Below are 19,248 nucleotides of genomic sequence, written 5' to 3' on the forward strand. Positions count from 1 at the left end.
TATTCACTGAAATGAGTTGATGAGGACTTTTCATAACTTTTGGTCCTAATTTAGACCTGTTTTAGTTCTGGTTTAGCCCTGGTTTAGACCTGGTTTAGACCTGTTTCAGTCCTGTTTCAGTCCTGGTTTGGTCCTGTTTTAGTCTTAGTTTAGTCCTGGTTCAGTCCTTTTTCAGTCCTGGTTCAGACCTTGTTTAGACCTGTTTTTAGACGTTTTTTAGTCCTGGTTCAGTCCTGTTTTAGTCTTAGTTATAGTCCTGGTTTAGACCAGTTTTAGTCCTGGTTCAGACCTTGTTTAGACCTGTTGTAGACCTTTTTTAGTCCTGGTTCAGTCCTGGTTCAGTCCTGGTTTCCTGGTTCAGTCCTGGTTTGGTCCTGGTTTAGTCTTAGTTTAGTCCTGGTTCAGTCCTTTTTCAGTCCTGGTTCAGACCTTGTTTAGACCTGTTTTTAGACGTTTTTTAGTCCTGGTTCAGTCCTGTTTTAGTCTTAGTTATAGTCCTGGTTTAGACCTGGTTTAGACCTGGTTTAAACCAGTTTTAGTCCTGGTTCAGACCTTGTTTAGACCTGTTGTAGACCTTTTTTAGTCCTGGTTCAGTCCTGGTTCAGTCCTGGTTCAGTCCTGGTTTAGACCTGGTTTAGACCTGGTTCGGTCCTGGTTTGGTCCTGTTTTAGTCTTAGTTTAGTCCTGGTTCAGTCCTTTTTCAGTCCTGGTTCAGACCTTGTTTAGACCTGTTTTTAGACGTTTTTTAGTCCTGGTTCAGTCCTGTTTTAGTCTTAGTTATAGTCCTGGTTTAGACCTGGTTTAAACCAGTTTTAGTCCTGGTTCAGACCTTGTTAGACCTGTTGTAGACCTTTTTCAGTCCTGGTTCAGTCCTGGTTCAGTCCTGGTTCAGTCCTGGTTCAGTCCTGGTTAGACCTGGTTTAGACCTGGTTCGGTCCTGGTTTGGTCCTGTTTTAGTCTTAGTTTAGTCCTGGTTCAGTCCTTTTTCAGTCCTGGTTCAGACCTTGTTTAGACCTGTTTTTAGACGTTTTTTAGTCCTGGTTCAGTCCTGTTTTAGTCTTAGTTATAGTCCTGGTTTAGACCTGGTTTAGACCTGGTTTAGACCTGGTTTAAACCAGTTTTAGTCCTGGTTCAGACCTTGTTTAGACCTGTTGTAGTCCTGGTTCAGTCCTGGTTCAGTCCTGGTTCAGTCCTGGTTCAGTCTTAGTTTAGTCTTGGTTCAGTCCTGGTTTAGTCTTGGTTCAGTCCTGGTTTAGACCTGGGTTTAGACCTGGGTTAGACCTGGGTTAGACCTGACCTGGTTCAGTCCTGGTTCAGTCCTGGTTAGACCTGGTTTTAGACCTGGTTTAGACCTGGTTTAGACCTGGTTTAGACCTGGTTCAGACCTGGTTTAGACCTGGTTTAGACCTGGTTCAGTCCTGGTTTAGACCTGGGTTTAGACCTGGTTTAGACCTTTTTTAGTCCTGGTTCAGTCCTGGTTCAGTCCTGGTTCAGTCCTGGTTCAGTCCTGGTTCAGTCCTGGTTCAGTCCTGGTTTAGACCTGGGTTAGACCTGGGTTAGACCTGGGTTAGACCTGGTTTAGACCTGGTTTAGACCTGGTTTAGACCTGGTTCAGACCTGGTTTAGACCTGGTTCAGACCTGGGTTAGACCTGGTTCAGTCCTGGGTTAGACCTGGTTTAGACCTGGTTTAGACCTTTTTTAGTCCTGGTTCAGTCCTGGTTCAGTCCTGGTTCAGTCCTGGTTCAGTCCTGGTTCAGACCTGGTTCAGACCTGGTTCAGACCTGGTTCAGACCTGGTTTAGACCTGGTTTAGTCCTGGTTTATGTGTCGTAGTCTATGTTTTATGTTCTGTAGGTGAGTATTAAAGGCGTTAATGTTAATAACATGATTCGGCATCAGTTTGAGTAAAAAAACATTACTGATTTTTACTGAGCTGGCGAATCAGTGGCATTGAAAAAAAAAAAAATCTATTTGTAGTACTAGGTTTTCATTCTGTGGTGCCGCGCCACAGATTGGTCTATGTGAGGGAAACACTGAATACGGTACGATTTATATTTCAAATCAGTTCAATACAGTCGTAAAATAAAGGCTAAATCATGTCTGTGATACTGAAAGTTTCTGTTAAACCACTTCCTGTGTGAAATTCATATGAAACACAAACATTTTAATCATCAAAACTGTGTCAAATATGTTGCATAAATATGTTTCCTTCCACTAAACAAGCAACAAAACTGTAGCTCTGTAACTAAATAAGTAAAATATACCAAAAACATATACTCAGTAGCCCACGATATCGATACTGTATCGTCTCATTAAACTATATGATATATCAGTATTTCAATATTTTTGCACACTCCTACACGTCCTTTAGTCTGTCTGTGAATATATGAGAGTCATTGGTGGTGATTGTATGAAATTGTAAAGCAAGATTTTTGAGTCTGTGTAAAACAAAGGCTTTTTTAATCACTGTTTTTGGACTTACTTTGCTTTTAACAGAGTAGATCAATTTAAATCCACATTTTCAGTAGATTTACAGATTTACATGTTGTATTTCAGAATGGATAAAGGAGGAGTCAAGTCGGATTTTAAATTTTATAACATCCTGGAGAAGATCCTGGGCAGCCAACCGTCAACCTCTTCAACTCCCTCAACTCCCTCCACCAAAGTCACAGACGCCATGGAGATCTCCGAGGACTCCAACAGCAACTCAGTGCCTGAAATAGGTAAGGTTTTTTGGGGTTTTTTTTATAATTTATTTTTTAAAGCGGCATTGTTGAACTTTTTTCTGGTGGAGCGTCCGTCAGTGCTTTTCTTTCGTAACTTTGACTCCTGGTTTAGACCTGGTTTAGACCTGGTTTAGACCTGGTTTAGACCTGGTTTAGTCCTGGTTTAGTCCTGGTTCAGACCTGGTTCAGACCTGGTTCAGTCCTGGTTCAGTCCTGGTTCAGTCCTGGTTCAGTCCTGATTTAGTCCTGGTTTAGTCCTGATTTAGTCCTGATTTAGACTTGGTTTAGACTTGGTTTAGACTTGGTTTAGACCTGGTTCAGTCCTGGTTCAGTCCTGGTTTAGTCCTGGTTTAGTCTGATTTAGTCCTGATTTAGTCCTGATTTAGACTTGGTTTAGACTTGGTTTAGACCTGGTTCAGTCCTGGTTCAGTCCTGGTTTAGTCCTTGATTAGTCCTGATTTAGTCCTGGTTTAGTCCTGGTTTTAGTCCTGGTTTAGTCCTGGTTTAGACCTGGTTTAGTGCTGGTTCAGTCCTGGTTTAGACCTGATTTTAGTCCTGGTTTAGTCCTGGTTTAGTCCTGGTTTAGACCTGGTTTAGTCCTGGTTTAGACCTGGTTTAGTCCTGTTTTAGTCCTGGTTTAGACCTGGTTAGTCCATCAATGCTTTTCTTCCATGGAGATGTTATCGCTTTGTCTTGAATGTTTCACAGTGTGGCATTAAACCTTTGTATCTTTACGGAGACCAAACTAGACCAAGTTACAGGTGGGGTTGTTTTTGTGAGTGGTAGAACTTTGTTTACACTGAAAACCTTTGTGACCTTTATAACATGATTAAAAGTTAAAGAAAATCTACTTTTTAAACATTAATAGTTACATTTCAGTATGGTCCTTTTTATACTGTGCTCATTTCAATAAAACACACTTAACATAATAATACTTGACATAAGTAGAAGTATTTCCATAACTGTTACTTAGCAACATAATAACTGTTACTTAGCAACCATAATAACTGTTACTTAGCGACCATAATCAGAACAAGGTTAAATGAAAGTTTAAACTGGCAGAAAAATGTACTCCTCGTACGTAATATAAACAGTATTTTATAACTTTTTTTTCCCACAAACTGAGACTTGACTTATGTAAAACTATGATAAATATTTGCATCACAAGTATTATTCCACCAAACCAAATCATAAATACCAAAAAAAAAATAAATAAAACATACAACTTAAAACTGCACTCATAACTTTTTGGTTGGGGTCCGTCACCTGCTTGTTTCTGTGGATATTAGGGGTGTAACGGTTCACAAAAGTACCTCGGTTTTTCGGTTCATTTTCGGTCCAGTATGGGAACAAAATGTAAAACCATTTGCTCGTTGTTTATTTGTGTGTTTATTAAACCAACAATTTGTCTTAACGTTATACAAACGGGAAAATAAAATAAATGCAAGGTGCTGCTTGGTAATACTAATAAGTTACCGTATTTTCCGGGCTATTAGACGCGCTCTTAAGCCTCTAACCCCATCAAAAAACGACTGCGCCCCGCAATCCAGAGCTCCCCATACACGAATCCACTCAGGTGTCCCAGCACGACTTCAGTAAACTACTGAACCACTGACCCATCTAACTGTTGTTTCGTTTAAAGTCCGGTGCGGTTTATTTGTGGAAAAAAAAGTTCAAAAATAGACCATTCAATGACAGTGCGCTTTATAATCCAGAGCGCCTCATAGCCCGGAAAATACAATAAATAAAATATTCTCAAATAAGCAACAAAGGTATGAAATATTATAAAAAATAAATTCCTTGTAAACCAGGGGTGTCAAACTCATTTTGGTCCGGGGGCCGTATCCAACCTATTTTGATCCTAAAGGGGCCGGATCAGAAAACTTATAAACCCCAAAAATAACAATAAGTTCAAATATTTGTGCAGAGAAACACAAATCTATTACAGAAATCTTTTTTAATTGATGAACTCTTTCTTTTACAAAATATTATAATATTATGAACAACCTGAAACTTTAAGAAAAATGCAATTTCAACACAATGTTTTAACATTAACTTGTATGCAAATATGAATAAGTCAATTTTTCTTGTAAAATCCTGCACTCGGCTCCACTTTTCTCATGTTGGACATTTTTCTGATGAGGGTGTCACGGTCAACAGTCAAAACGATCGTCCTTTAAGAGCGTTTGGAAAGAGACAAGTCTTCATTTGTGCTGCTCTGGTGGGAGGGGCCACGTACAGAGACGCTGGAGACGCTGCTGTGATAAACACCACAGAAAATTAACAATATTTTAATAGAAAATAGAATTAAAATATTCTAGTAGAAAATCAGCCGAGGGCCACATTAAAGGTCTTGGAGGGCCGGATCTGGCCCCCGGGCCGTATGTTTGACACCTGTGTTGTAAACGGTAAACAAAACCTTTCCAAAAGTAAACTAAAAAAGCAGTAAGTGCAGATCTGGGGGTGGAGTGGAGATTCCGTGCCGGCGAAAGGCAAGTGAGGAACACGGAGCGATGACCGTTGTTTTGCGAGGATTCACGCGGTTCAGAGCGACGTGACCAGTTCCTCGTGATATTAAAGAGTCTCCATGTAGCTGCACATGTCGTGGTGGAATGTAAACACACACAAATTGCGCAAACTCACCCATGCACGGCCCAGAGCCAAACTGAACGTCCTGTACTCAAACAGTTTAGCACAAATACACGCACCATTACACCTCTAATGGAGATGACCTCGCTCTGCCTGGAATGTTCCACAGTGTGACATTACACAGCTCTACTTTACATTTATTCAATGACAAATGATTTAATATCCAAAAAATACAAATAAAAACAGGCTTTCTGACTGTGAGTGCGGTCGCCTCTCCACAGATCTGACCTGCAACTCTGTCTGGTTTGGTCTCCGTGAAGATAGATTTAGTGCCATATTGTAAAACATTCCAACGTCTCCAAGGAAACCAGAAAAGCTACACAGTGCACCTTTAATGCCACACTATGTAACTTTTCTGGTGGAGTTGGAACGTGGAATGGGGGTAATGTTCCACAGTAGGGCATTAAACGTATCTATTTGTGTTTATTCAGTCACTCGGGTTTATTCAAGTGTTTTGGCATCGAAAATAAAAATACTTTAAAAAAAAAGATTATAAGTTGCATTTCCACAGATCTGACCTGTAACTTGACCTCGTGCCATCTTCAGGGAGAAAGACAAGTTTAATGCCCTATTGTGGAACATTCTAGCGCACGTTCTGCTTGTGAGCGGGGTCGCCTCTCCACTGATCTGACCTGTAACTCGCTTTGTCTGAAATGTTTCACCGTGTGGAGACCAAACCAGACCAACACTGTTGGGCAAGTGACTTTAAAACTGTGATGTGTTATTTATTTATTTATGACATGTTACTGTCATTTCAAAGTGATTTGTTACATTACAATTTTACTGTGTTGAAAATGTAAAATATTACACGACTATTACAGCATTTTTAAGTTACTCTCATCAAAATACCTGCTGAACTTCTGCGCCGTATATGGACTGAACCAGGACTAAACCAAAACTGAATCAGAGCTTAACCCGGACTGAACAAGAACTAAACAAGGACTAAATCAGGTCTGAACCAGGTCTGAACCAGGTCTAAACCATGACCAAACCAGGTCTAAACCAGGACTGAACCAGAACTGAAATAGAGCTGAACCAGGACTGAACGAGGACTAAACCAGGTCTAAACCAGGTCTAAACCAGAGCTGAACCAGGACTGAACCAGGACTGAACCAGGACTGAACCAGGACTGAACTGAGGACTAAACCAGGACCAAACCAGGACTAAACCAGAGCTGAAACAGAGCTGAACCAGGAGTAAACTGAGGACTAAACAGGTCTAAACCAGGACTGAACCAGAACTGAAATAGAGCTGAACCAGGACTGAACGAGGACTAAACCAGGTCTGAACCAGGACTGAACCAGGACTGAACCAGGACTGAACCAGGACTGAACCAGGACTGAACCAGGACTGAACCAGGACTGAACCAGGACTGAACTGAGGGCTAAACCAGGACCAAACCAGGACTAAACCAGAGCTGAAACAGAGCTGAACCAGGAGTAAACTGAGGACTAAACCAGGTCTAAACCAGGACTGAACCAGAACTGAAATAGAGCTGAACCAGGACTGAACGAGGACTAAACCAGGTCTAAACCAGAGCTGAACCAGGACTGAACCAGGACTGAACTGAGGACTAAACCAGGACCAAACCAGGACTAAACCAGAGCTGAAACAGAGCTGAACCAGGAGTAAACTGAGGACTAAACCAGGTCTAAACCAGGACTGAACCAGAACTGAAATAGAGCTGAACCAGGAGTAAACTCAGGACTGAACCAGGTCTAAACTAGGACTGAACCAGGACTAAACCAGGACCAAACCAGGTCTAAACTAGGACCTGAACCAGGACCTGAACCAGGACCGAACCAGGTCTAATCTTGGACTAGAACTTGGAAGCGCCTGAGTGTCTGCATAGCACAATCGGGCATCACCTGTGTTTAGCCTCGTGGTGCATGGAGTTCTGCGTCGGTCCTTTCACCCGCGGTCACCTGACGGTCTACACGGGCATGTCTCCGGCATTTCGCTGCTGATATCGCGGTGATTTTAGCAAATTTGCATGAAAAATAAAAAACCCACCACTTCAATGCAGGTTAAAAATGCATTGTAGCGCACGTTACTGACATTTGTACCGAGTAAAATATTACAAATTTTTCCCCTGTACTGCCGAACATTACCGCGTTACAGCAAAAAGCAACACATTACAGTAATTTGTTACTTTTATAACGCGTTACTCCAAACACTGCAAAGCAATAACGGATCCTCCACCGGAAAAGTGACACAGTGCACCTTTTTAAAATGTTTCTTTTTAAAATAACATTCAGATGTCTGTGTTTTTGTTTTGTTTTTTCAGATGTGATGTCCGCAGAGATCGGTTTCTGGACAGACGTGGAGGTCCGGACACTAATCGACATTTGGGCGGAGGAGGAAGTGAAAAAATCTCTGACGGGCGAAGTTCAGAACGGGCAGATGTATTCGAATATCATACAGAAAATGATGTCGCTGGGCTTCTCCAAAACCTACAACCAGTGCTGCTTAAAAGTCAAAGAGCTCAAGAACAATTTCCACCAGTGCTACGAAAGGAAGAAGTAAGAGTCTTTCTGTCTGTTTATGTCGAGTTTGGATTTTTCTGCTTCATTTTTTTTAAATTATGTATATTTTTGTGTGTTTTTAGGGCCGGCAAAGTGGTGGATTACAGGTTTTATGATCAGCTGGAGCCGATCCTGGAGTCTTTGATTGAAGATCCTGACGAGAAAGACGAAGAGGCGGAGAATCGTCCAGGTGCAGTACAGACATCAACACACAAATAATATATTCACCTCATTCCGGAAGGTGCTGAACCCAGGATTAGGGTTGTATTATTTTGTATGTTCAATACGGACAGAGAATCAGTGCAGTTTGACTTGTTGGTCACATGAAAACTGAATATTTTTACACAAATGAACCGACTTTATGTCATATTTAAGTTGCCAAACGTTTCCCAAATTCTGTATTGAAATGGACGGGATCCACGATTAACCGGCCACAACAAAAAAGGGCAATTTAGGAGCATTTAGAGACAATTTTAGGTTTAAGGAGTAAGGCAAAGTGTATTTATTTGCAAGTTTATAGTAAGTGTTGGTTTTAAGTTGGTTTATAAGTGATTTAATTAGACGGACTGAATGTATAAACAAAAATGATAATAATGAATTGGATTTGAATTTATATCGTGTCTTTCAAGCACTTCACATCGCATTATTCATTCAGTTCCTTACTTAGGGGTCACACCATTTTTAGTGCTGTCCCAATGTCCAGTGAGTGAAAAAAGTAGTGCACTCAAAACTTTCCCACAATTCACACAAAAGTAGTGTCCAGGGCTGGTCACTAGAACAGTCAATACAGACCACAGCGCACGGCGAGAATCAGAAAAAAACAAACTTAAATTAACTGGACACAACATTTGTAAATGACCAGAAGTTCCTGATCCTGATTCTGAATAAAACACTCAGCTTAGCTTCAGCTGACAAAAGATCGATAATTTTCACATCTCACACAAAAAAAAATCAAATAATCCAGTCTGACTGTTTGAGATCCAGCTTGACAAGAACTTGTATGATTGGTCCAAGTTACATTCTGTCACTTTAATAATTTAAAAAACCTCACATTAGTTTTCAAAAGTAAGAAAGCAATTGGAACTTTTGTGGATTTTTGTCATGTTTAATTTATAATTCTTTTAAACTGTTAATTAGACTTCTCATAGAAACACAGTGCATTTTTTTATTTTTTTTTATATTATTTGTTTATTAATTTTCCAAGACAATTATTACACTTACACATATGCAAATATTGTTTAAGGATCAAACATTGACTTAAACTTAATCTTCCAAATAAAATACAGATTTTTACTATTATATTGAAAAGAGAGAAAAGAAGGAATAAAAAAAAAAAAACATAATTTGGTAGCGAACACAGTGCATTTTAAACCCCCCTGTCTCTCTCTTTGTCTGTCTGTCTGTGTCTGTGCTGCAGTAGCCGACAGTGGGAGCACTGTGTGGACGGAGCCTGAGACCATCGCCTTCCTCCAGATCTGGGCCGCTGACGACGTCCAACAGAACCTCAAATCTTCTTTCCGAAACGGACGTATTTACGCCGAAATTTCAGATAAGATGTCCGGTCTGGGATTCCACAAGACGGCCGAGCAGTGCCACGACCACATCACCAAACTCAAGAAGAACTACAGGCGATACTGCAGGTGAGGGGCAGAACAAAAAAGTTATTACACTGTCAGAATGTTCTAGAATCAGGGGTGCAGTGGGGGTTCGCCGTCCGTCCACTTCTCCTGCATTATGTCTTGTCCGTTCGCAGGGGAGGCTCCCGTAGGAGTGTGTTCCCGTACCTTCACATCATGGCTCCGGTTCTGGGAGGTATGGGCTTCAATTCTGACGCCGACGCCGCGGCTTTCGACTCCAACCAGGACGTGTACGCGGAAAAGGACCAGGAAGTCTGTACGTACAAATACACACAGGAGGTTACATTTACTTTGGTTTGATTTTGTTACAACTTATCCATCAGATATAAAATGATCCCACGCTTCTGAGACTCCTGTGAGGCTCATTCTGTTTTCTGATTGGCCACGTTTACATGATGTTTTTTAATTCCGAATTAATTGTTCCAAATTAAATGTTCTGAATTGAGATTTACATGGAAAACACGTTAAATCGTCTTTATTTAATTCCCCTCAGCGTCTGGGGGTGGGGAAGGGTTCTGATTGGACAGACACACGAAGGTATTTACATTGACCAGAAGAAATCGCACACTTCAGCTGCTACCGGCTTTTCTATCATCTTGGTTTGTCATTACGCCACACAAACATGGCACAACCTTTTTTCGTGGTCGTTCCGATGATAACTGCTCAGCAACTGGAGAATTCTTTACGTCTGTCGGCCGAGGAGGAGAAGGGAAGAGTGTCGGAGAAGGGAGGAAGAAGACAAACTGAGTCTGAGGCTGTTCTACCTCAGCCCACTCCCGCATCCCGCTCACAAATCCAAAGAGACGTGGATGAAAGTCCGAAGCCAAGACTGGTGGAGCCGGATCGCGTCAGACACAACGAGCATGAAATACCAGAATTATTTTTAAGATAAGATAAATGTTTAGTATGTAGGCTGTCACGTTTAGTATCCAGTGCCTCCACTTAATTTTTGTTTCTCTCCAGTGACGAGGTCAGGAATCAGATGAATGTAGACGAAGACAGACATTCTGTGTTGGCAATATTCCTTAGATCGAGGATTTAAAGTCGGAACAAAGAAAATGTTTGGTGAATTTTATCAAGGGGAAAGACGTTATTGCCCTTCTTCCTACGGGATTTGGGAAAAGCTTAATATACCAGTTAGCCCCGTTAGCGGCGCATTTGACCAGAATTTGGCGCATTACATATGTCATGACCAAACAGCAGCGATTGGTTAAATAAAAAAAATACCCGCCTACCGTCGAGCAAACAAAATCTTATGATGCGAGGTCAGACGGTTTCTACAAAGTGAAACCAACTGATGAATCAGGCTGAACTTTTACATGGTCCAGGAATAAATTATTTTAGCTTTAAAATCGGAATAAACCCCTCACTTTCTTTGGAATGAAGTTTAATTCTGTGTAATTATTTTCATTAGGAATTAAATGTTTACATGGTTTTTTTAAAGCAGAATTAAATTTTTATTCAGAATTAAATTATTTTCATTTGGAATTAAAGCTCTGATGTAAACGTGGCAAATGTTTTAGTCCACCAATCCATCGGACACGTCTTTAGTCGACAAAGAGTTTCTTACTTTTACTTTTACATTTACATTTTCTTACTTTACATGTGTTTGGTGTTTTTGTTGTAGACGAGCAGCCCTCCACCAGTCAGCTGACGTCAGACCAGGGGAAGAAGGCCACGTGGTCGGACCAGGAGACCCGCCTCCTGCTGAAGATCTGGGGCGAGGACCGGATCCAGATGACACTGAAGGGCTCCTTGAAGAACCGCCACGTTTACGACCACATCTCCACCGCCCTGGGCGAGTACGGCTTCACGCGCAGCGCCGACCAGTGCTACACGCGCATCAAACGCCTCAAAGCCGGATACCACCACGAGAAGTCAGTCCACAACATCTGCTCTTGTTTTTGCTTAGATTTGGTTTGTAATAAGAGGAACTGCATGTAGCTGTTTTAAGGAGTTGATTTATTGTCATGTCAGCAGGACTTTTATTCCCCTATCATCTCTAAATCCCATGAATATTGATGCAGAACACATTTTTACAGTATAATTTTGATCTATTTTTGTCTAAAAATGGGAAGTAACATACTGTCCTATTGAAGAGGTCTACATACAAGATATTTCTTTAAAGGGACAGTCCAGAATTTTGGACGTAGGACCTCATTTTCTAGTGAACCAGAGAGTTGGAGACGTGTAGAGTCGCTTTTTAAAAAAATATTCCATCCACTCCTTGTATTTTTTACGCCAGAATGTCCTTTTGAATGTCTGTGTTGATAGAATGTTTGAAATAAAAGTAACCTTGCGTCTCATGAATCATGGCATGTTGAGGGACTATTTTCTCAGCAACCGCAGAGTTTTACCTCCGTTCATTTCATTTATTTATTTATTTGTACAACAAAATTCAAAAACAGTAACAAAAATAGTGATATGTACATGAACATATTTGGGACCTGGTGCTCAAAAGGAGTAGGATGAAGTTAAAAAAACGTATAGAGTCCTACCCCAATTTGCCGGTAAGACAGATGCGAGGTGATATCAGTCCGCCGCTGTCGAGCTTTCTATCAGGAAGTACAACTCGCTGCTGCTGCTCAGACATAAATCCTTCAAATTGTTGGTTTTACTTCTAAAATTATTCTATCAACACAGACATTTACACTGGAGTTGGTCCGATTCATCAGCCGGTTTCACTTCATGGAAACCGTCTGACCTCGCAGCATTAGGATTCGTTCACTTGACGGTAGACGGGTGCTTTTTTTATTTAATCAGTCGCTGCTGTTTGGTCATGATGTATGTAACGCGCCAAATCCTGTAGGAAGAAGGACAATAACGTCTTTCCTCTTGATAAAATTCACCAAACATTCTCTTTGTTCCAACTTTAAATCCTCGATCTCAGGAATTGCTGCCAACACAGAATGTCTGTCTTCGTCTACATCCATCTCGACGCTTTGTTTACTGTTGTGTTGTTCCACAAAAGGGACCCAGACACTTGAGTTTGACGTCATGACTTCACAGCTCTTCGTTGATTGGCTTGTGCGCGGTCTACAACCTCCGGGGTTCTTACAAACCGTCTAGTGTATTCTGATTCCTGACCTAGTTGCTGGAGAGAAATGAAATTGAGTGGAGGCACTAGTGTGGAGTGGGTAAGACTGTTTTTAGTGGCAGGATAACTATGGCCATTGACATATTGACCTCTGCAAATACAAGAACTGGATGGAATATTTAATAAAGCGTCTCCACACGTCTCCAACACTCTGGATCACGAGGAAATGAGGTCCCATGTCCAGAATTCCAGACTGTCCCTTTGTGGTGTGGTGTTTGTCAACATGACTCACTGTCTTGGCTGTGGCTCTGTGGTCCTCTGCTTCAAATAAGTTTCCATTTCATAATGTTTGGACACTCCTGATCTAGTATAAATATCATCTGTAAATACATTTCCTTAATCCTAACATAATAAATGAGTGCTTTGAGTATTAAAGTATTTGCTTATTTGTTTTCCATCAGGACTGACTTCAGGTACTACAAGGAGCTGCAGGAGATTCTGCAGAAACAGCCCAAAGCCGCCGACGCTTCGTTTGAGGAGGTGCCCCTGCCTGACATGAGCCTCCCAGATCTGTCCTTCTCCGACATGTCCTTCATAGAGGACCCAGACCCAAACAAAGGTGAGCCCAGGTTTAGAACAAAAATAAAGAAAAGGGGCTTAATGTAAATGGAAACTGACTAAATCTGGAGATATTTTTAATAATGGAGACCAGATTCAAAGCTCCAAAGCTCCTGGATAAATTAATTTGTAGGATCATATCTACCATTTCTTACACATCCGTCACTAGTTCATATTCGAGTCGTTTTCGTTGTGGATGCAGTGTTCGTCCACACTAATCCGATTGAAAACGGCTCCAGAGACGGAACGATCTGGTGCCTCCAGCTCCCACGAATTCACCTGAGTACAGATCTGATCCGGCACCGTGTGGACGCCTGAAAACGCTGATACACTGATGTACGTTTATGCGCCGCGAAGTAATTCACAGCCAAAACGCTAAGAGGCTAGAATATATGTCCATTCATATAAACGTGTGTCTGTGTGTGCGACCTGCAGACGTATCATCTCTGAAAACTTGAACATGAACCATCTCCAACACGACAGAAACACAGAACAGACTCACCATCAGCAGAACACTAGCCTGATTCATCAGCCGGTTTTACTTTGTTTCACTTCGTACAAACCGTCTGACCTCGCAGCGTTAGGATTCGTTCGCTCGACAGTAGGCGGGTACTTTTTATCATTTAACCAATCGCTGTTATTTGGTCGTGACGTATGTAATGCGCCACTAACGGGGACTAACTGGTATATTAAGCTTTTCCCAAATCCCGTAGGAAGAAGGACAATAACGTCTTTCCCCTTGATAAAATTCACCAAACATTCTCTTTGTTCCAGCTTTAAATCCTCGATCTAAGGAATCGTTGCCAACACAGAATGTATGGCTCTTCGCTGATTGGCTGGTGCCCGAACTCGCACTTCCGGGGTTTTTGCGAACCGTCTAGTGTATTCCGATTCCTGACATAGTTGCTGGAGAGAAATGAAATTGAGCGGAGGCACTAGGTGGCACCAGCCTGGCCAAACAGAACACCCCTCTGTCACAGAAAGAACAGCCATATTCCACTGAGTCGTGTCCTTTAGTCCGACAGAAGCTGAACCGCATCAGCGCATGTGGTTTTAAGTTTCGTTTCTGTAAATCGTAAACAAATATGCTCAAAGCTGTGTGGATAGGGAAGACTCGCGGACACAGAAACGACGTGTCTGGATGCAAATCTTTTCCGATACAGTGATTTGTTTCAGTGTAAACGTAGCCTTGGTTAACAATTATTGGGGAAAAAAAGGTTTTGTTTTGAAAAATATACACTATATGGAACTCAGTGAAAATGCTTCGGACTCAGATCAGTTCAAGATTCTTGTTTGAAACTGAAACATCGCAACAGTCCAGCTTCCAGTGCAAGAACATTTATGTACAAAATTAGCTGCAGCGCCATAAAACTAAAGCAAATCACTCAGTTTTTCTTCACATTTTCTTAAACAGCACCAGACTAAAGTTCAAATCTTCCGTGAATGACCCGTGTGTGTGTGTGTGTGTGTTTAGGTGTGTGGACTGGCGACGGCACGAAGGTGATCTGGAGCGACAAAGAGACTAAAGTTCTGCTGGAGATCTGGGCGAGCGAAGGCGTGCAGCAGAACCTGAAGGGAAACACTAAGAACAAGCACATCTTTGAGCAGATCTCCAGAGCCATGATGAGTCACGGGTACATGCGCAGCGCAGACCAGTGTCAGAGCCGCATCAAGAGGCTCCGAGCGGGCTTCAAGAGCGCCATCGACGGACGCAAGTGAGTATTACACCTGTCAAAAGTACACGAGACTAATGTTTACGAACAAAACTAGTTGAGTAGTTAGTTGATTTTTATGGCATTAAATCATAAAAAGAAACAGCCCTAGTTAAATTTGCCTTATTAGAAAGTTTTTTATTGCCTGTGTCAAAGTTAATCAAAGAAAGTACATCGTTTGCGAGTTATTGGCAACACGCTCCGCTCTGTTCTCTGAAAGTTGGATGGATCTGGTATCAGTGAGCCGATATCTGGTGGTGATGTAATGAGGCTTTTTACTGGCTGGTGTTTTTCCAGAACGTCTCGTAAAAGTTTCAACTTTTCGGTCGTTATTTGAAGAATGAATAAGTCACTGGATCCATTTTGTTAATGAGATTGTTCTAAATTACCCAGTAAAACATTTAGATCAGTAACTGTTTATTTACATCTGGCATTCACAGGCACAATGTTTATGTTGTCACTGTTACCATGGTGACTTGTGGCCAAACTGCTGTAGTTTAATATTTTTACCTTTAACCTGTCTAAGGCTGCGTTCAAACTGCAGCCTGAAGTGACCCAAATCCGTTTTTTTTTTGGTCCCTATGTTCCTGTATCTGATCTTTTAATGATCTGATTTTTTCAAATGTGACCCAGGACACTTGGATATGTGCTCCTAAAACCGATACATATCTGATCTTTTGACATGTGACTTCAGTGTGAACGACCAAAGTGCATTCATCCACCTACACGTTATCAACAAGACACAAACGTCACTATTCTGAGCTGAAGTAGGCGAAAATTGTTAATGAACTCCGTGTCACTGAAGTGAAGCACATCACCACTCACCACTCTTGGCTCCGTCTCCACATCCACACGTTCCTTTCAATGCACTAACCCACAAAACACCACGACCAAAAACCTCGTCCTTCTCCTTCTCAATCTCCTCCTTAAAACAAGTAAGTTGTTCATGTTCTGGCTCCGGTACGAGAGGAACTTTAAAATCTCCAGGTGCTCGATGCTGCGTCCATGTTTGGACAACTTCAGTAAACACAGAGACGCTCGCTGCGGTTGACGTCGTCGTGTCTCCAGTGTCACATGTGGGACACTTTTGGGCCGTTTAATGTTCACACTGGAGTCACATACAAGTCACATTTAATTGGAAATGTGAACGACCTCGCAAAAACATCGGATTTCACACAAAAAATCTGAATTGAGCGTTAAGACCTGCAGTCTGAACGTAGCCTAAGTCTGCATGACAGAGATACCAGATGAAAAGATCGTTCAGACAAAATCAAACAATCAGCTAAAGGATTGAAGACAGGACATTAAAAGCTCCAAAATCTGTTCCTGTGTCCATTTACTCTGTGACTGGAGAATTGTTTGGATGAAGTGTCCCAGTACACGGTACACAGTCCTCCCTAGAAATCACCAACAAAGATAATTGTATTTGATGGAAATAAATGCTTTTCGATCTTGCATTGATATCGATTTAATATTGATTAGACTAGACCAGATATGTCAAACTCAGATCAATTATCAAATATGTATTAGAGCTGACCGCCGGATACAGATCGACTATAGAGACATTATTTACTTAAAATTGATGTTATTATTTTATATTAAGTTTGTTCTGGAGTCAATGTTTAAGCAAAACTATTATTAAACATTTTTTAGATTTAACATTACTTATCTCAAAAGAAGAGAAAACATGCAGATTTTTCAATAAATATTTAATTTGGCCCATGATTTAGTTCCAGTTTTTAATTTTAGCCTCTGTGAATTTGAGTTTGACCCTCCTGGACTAGAGTGTCACCTTATACTTGTAGCTAAAATATCGGTATTGGTATCGTATCTGAAAAGTCTGGATTGTGCCTCACGTGTTTTTGATGTTTGTGTATTTTCAGAGGAGGAAAGCAGGATGTGAAGTACTTCAACCATCTGGTGCGAGCGTTCGGAAACAAGTACCTGAACTCTACGACGGAGGAGGCAGTAGCCGAGGAAGGAGGTGAGACTGACGAGAACTGTGATTATTATCAGTCCATGATTTGATCTGAGCATCATCTATGACAGAAATCAAACTTTACCGGAGTTTAGCTTTTAGACTTTTCTCACCCAGACTCCAGAGTCAAATGTCTCTGATTGAGACACTGTATATTTCACTAAATGGTGCAGGACTGTGTAGTGAATGAGCGGTTAGGGCAGGAGTCTCCAAACTTTTTACTTCAGTGAGCTGCTTTTAACAAACAAAATGCCAGAGAACTACTCATTTTAGTGTTTTTAAGAAATTTAGTACATATAAAAATCACAGCAAACACATAAACCATAAACTATTAACCATTTAAAGTGGGAACCCTGTAAATATTTTAAAACTCTTTGAATCTGGAATCTGCTAATTTTCACTCATTTTTTTTTTTTGTTTCAGTTTCAGATTATTGAAACATCTCATCACCACACAGCCATAGAGAAGACGCAGAAACCTCAACCTCGAAGATACTAAAAATCAGTTTCTTGTTTACAGAATTGCAATGCATTTTATTTGTTCACACGGCTCTAGCCTTTTTTTTAAAAAACGCGTACTGTTCGAAAATTGGCCTTAACTTCAACGAAAACGTGAGCTAACGGAGTCCGTCCTACTAAAAACGAGTGTCAATATCCTGTAGCATCCGGCTGCATTTTGAAACCTGGTACCTAATTTTTAACTGTATGATTTTAGAATGGAATGTGTTCTATGTGCAAGTATTCAAATTTTATCTTTTTTATTTAATTAATTATTATTTATATTTATTATTCATATTTTAAGCTGGTCTCAAACATTTCAGTTACATCACTACTACAAGTTCAAACTATATATATTTGTAATTCTTTGTCGCTTAAAAAAAAGGTTTGTAGCTTTTCCAGCGGAGCGCCCGTCGCCCGTTTTGGCCCCGAATGTCCCGCAGCGTGGCATTAAACGCGCCCGTCCATCTATCTATGACACTACTGGGTTACCGCTATGTTACAGGCCGCGTCGGCGGAGGGCGCGAGTCGCCGCGTGTTTTTGTCCGAGGTCATTTTTTTCCAGCAATAAAAAAAAACAAACACCTGTACTTGAATAAATGCAAGGCGCGCTTAATGCCACGCTGCGGGACATTACAAACGTCTAGGAAAACGGAAAACGGAACGCCCGCTTCCCCCACCCCCCCCGTCGCTCTACCGCCCGAAAAGTTACAAGCCGAACGCCAAAATCCTGTCTCCGAACAGATTTGTTTTAACTCTGCCACAGATTTTTACATTTGTTCATTTGTCATTTGAAACACTGGTTAAAAGTTGCTTGACAATTCTCTTTATATCGACTTGACTCGAACTACCTGCTCTAAAGGAAGCATTTTATCTGAATGGTTATTGTCCTCAATGCTTTTGTAAGACCAATAAAGGCTTCACTGTTTATAACTTTCCTGAATTTGCGGGTTTTAATATTTACAATTGCGTTTACAAGTCTCGACCACTTGGGGGTGCTATTGTCTGTGTATAATATTATTGTACTTGCTTGTTTCTTATTCTTAGCAGAGGAAAAAGTAAAGTTAAGTATGCAAATAACTAAAGCTGTTTCAATTTATTTTGTAGTAAAATAATAAATATATATTACTTTGTGCATTTTTTTTTATTCATTCATTATGTAGTTTGAGCATTTTCATTAATATTCTATAAAAAAAGGTCATAAATTGTGATGATGAAGCAAAATATTCTATGTTTTGAAGAGAAAAAGTCTTAAAAATATTGCTTATTATATGAAGCTGATACCCATAAAGATATACATTAGGTTTTTATATGTAAAATTTAGAAGTTTAGTTTTTAAGTCACTATACAGTCTGAGCATTTTCGACACTATCCATGTGTTTTGGAATGATTTAAAAAAAATTTAATTTGACAATTTTTGCAAGGCAAGTTTATCTGTATAACACAATTTGTAAACAAAGTAATTCGAAGTGCTTTACAGAATAAGAAATACATTAAAATCTAAATATAAACAAAACATAAATAATCATCATAAAATTAAAGATTAAAATTAAAAAAGAGAGGGAGAGACATTAATTACATAAATTAGAGAGAAAACTTTTCAGTCATCTGCAGCTAAACTGAACAGTTTTGAACCTGGATTTAAACAGAGTCAAAGTCGAGTCTCACATGTTCAGACTGTTCGAGGTTTTAGCTTCATGAACCTGAAACTCTGACTCTCCGTGTTTAGTCGTGACTCTGGGACCAGCAGGAGGTCGGTGCCTGAGCTCCTCAGAGTCTGAGATGGTTCATATGACACTAACATGTCAGAGATGGACTTTGGTGCTCGGTTCTGGAGAATGAATGAATGAATGAATGGTTTATTCGGCC

General features: G+C 40.7%; 1 protein-coding gene across 2 annotated transcripts in view; it reads left to right on the forward strand.

Moving 5' to 3' along the window:
* zgc:113263 (uncharacterized protein LOC503753 homolog) overlaps positions 1–18,312 on the forward strand; it is a 56,959-nt gene extending 38,647 nt beyond the window's left edge. The window contains exons 15-24 of one of the 2 annotated variants that reach the window (XM_055153472.1): positions 2,557–2,723; positions 7,663–7,897; positions 7,984–8,090; positions 9,318–9,540; positions 9,654–9,793; positions 11,165–11,414; positions 13,036–13,193; positions 14,667–14,907; positions 16,788–16,888; positions 17,306–18,312. In XM_055153472.1, coding sequence (XP_055009447.1) covers positions 2,557–2,723; positions 7,663–7,897; positions 7,984–8,090; positions 9,318–9,540; positions 9,654–9,793; positions 11,165–11,414; positions 13,036–13,193; positions 14,667–14,907; positions 16,788–16,888; positions 17,306–17,319 — 1,636 coding nt within the window. In that variant the 3' untranslated portion in view covers positions 17,320–18,312. The remainder of the gene's footprint in view (positions 1–2,556; positions 2,724–7,662; positions 7,898–7,983; positions 8,091–9,317; positions 9,541–9,653; positions 9,794–11,164; positions 11,415–13,035; positions 13,194–14,666; positions 14,908–16,787; positions 16,889–17,305) is intronic. The other variant, XM_055153473.1, reaches the window with a different exon arrangement.
* The last annotated feature ends 936 nt before the right edge of the window (positions 18,313–19,248 follow it).

Source organism: Boleophthalmus pectinirostris, unplaced genomic scaffold (assembly GCF_026225935.1).
Source record: "Boleophthalmus pectinirostris isolate CB_2022bp ecotype Guang Dong unplaced genomic scaffold, ASM2622593v1 HiC_scaffold_18, whole genome shotgun sequence".
Lineage (NCBI taxonomy): Eukaryota > Metazoa > Chordata > Actinopteri > Gobiiformes > Gobiidae > Boleophthalmus > Boleophthalmus pectinirostris.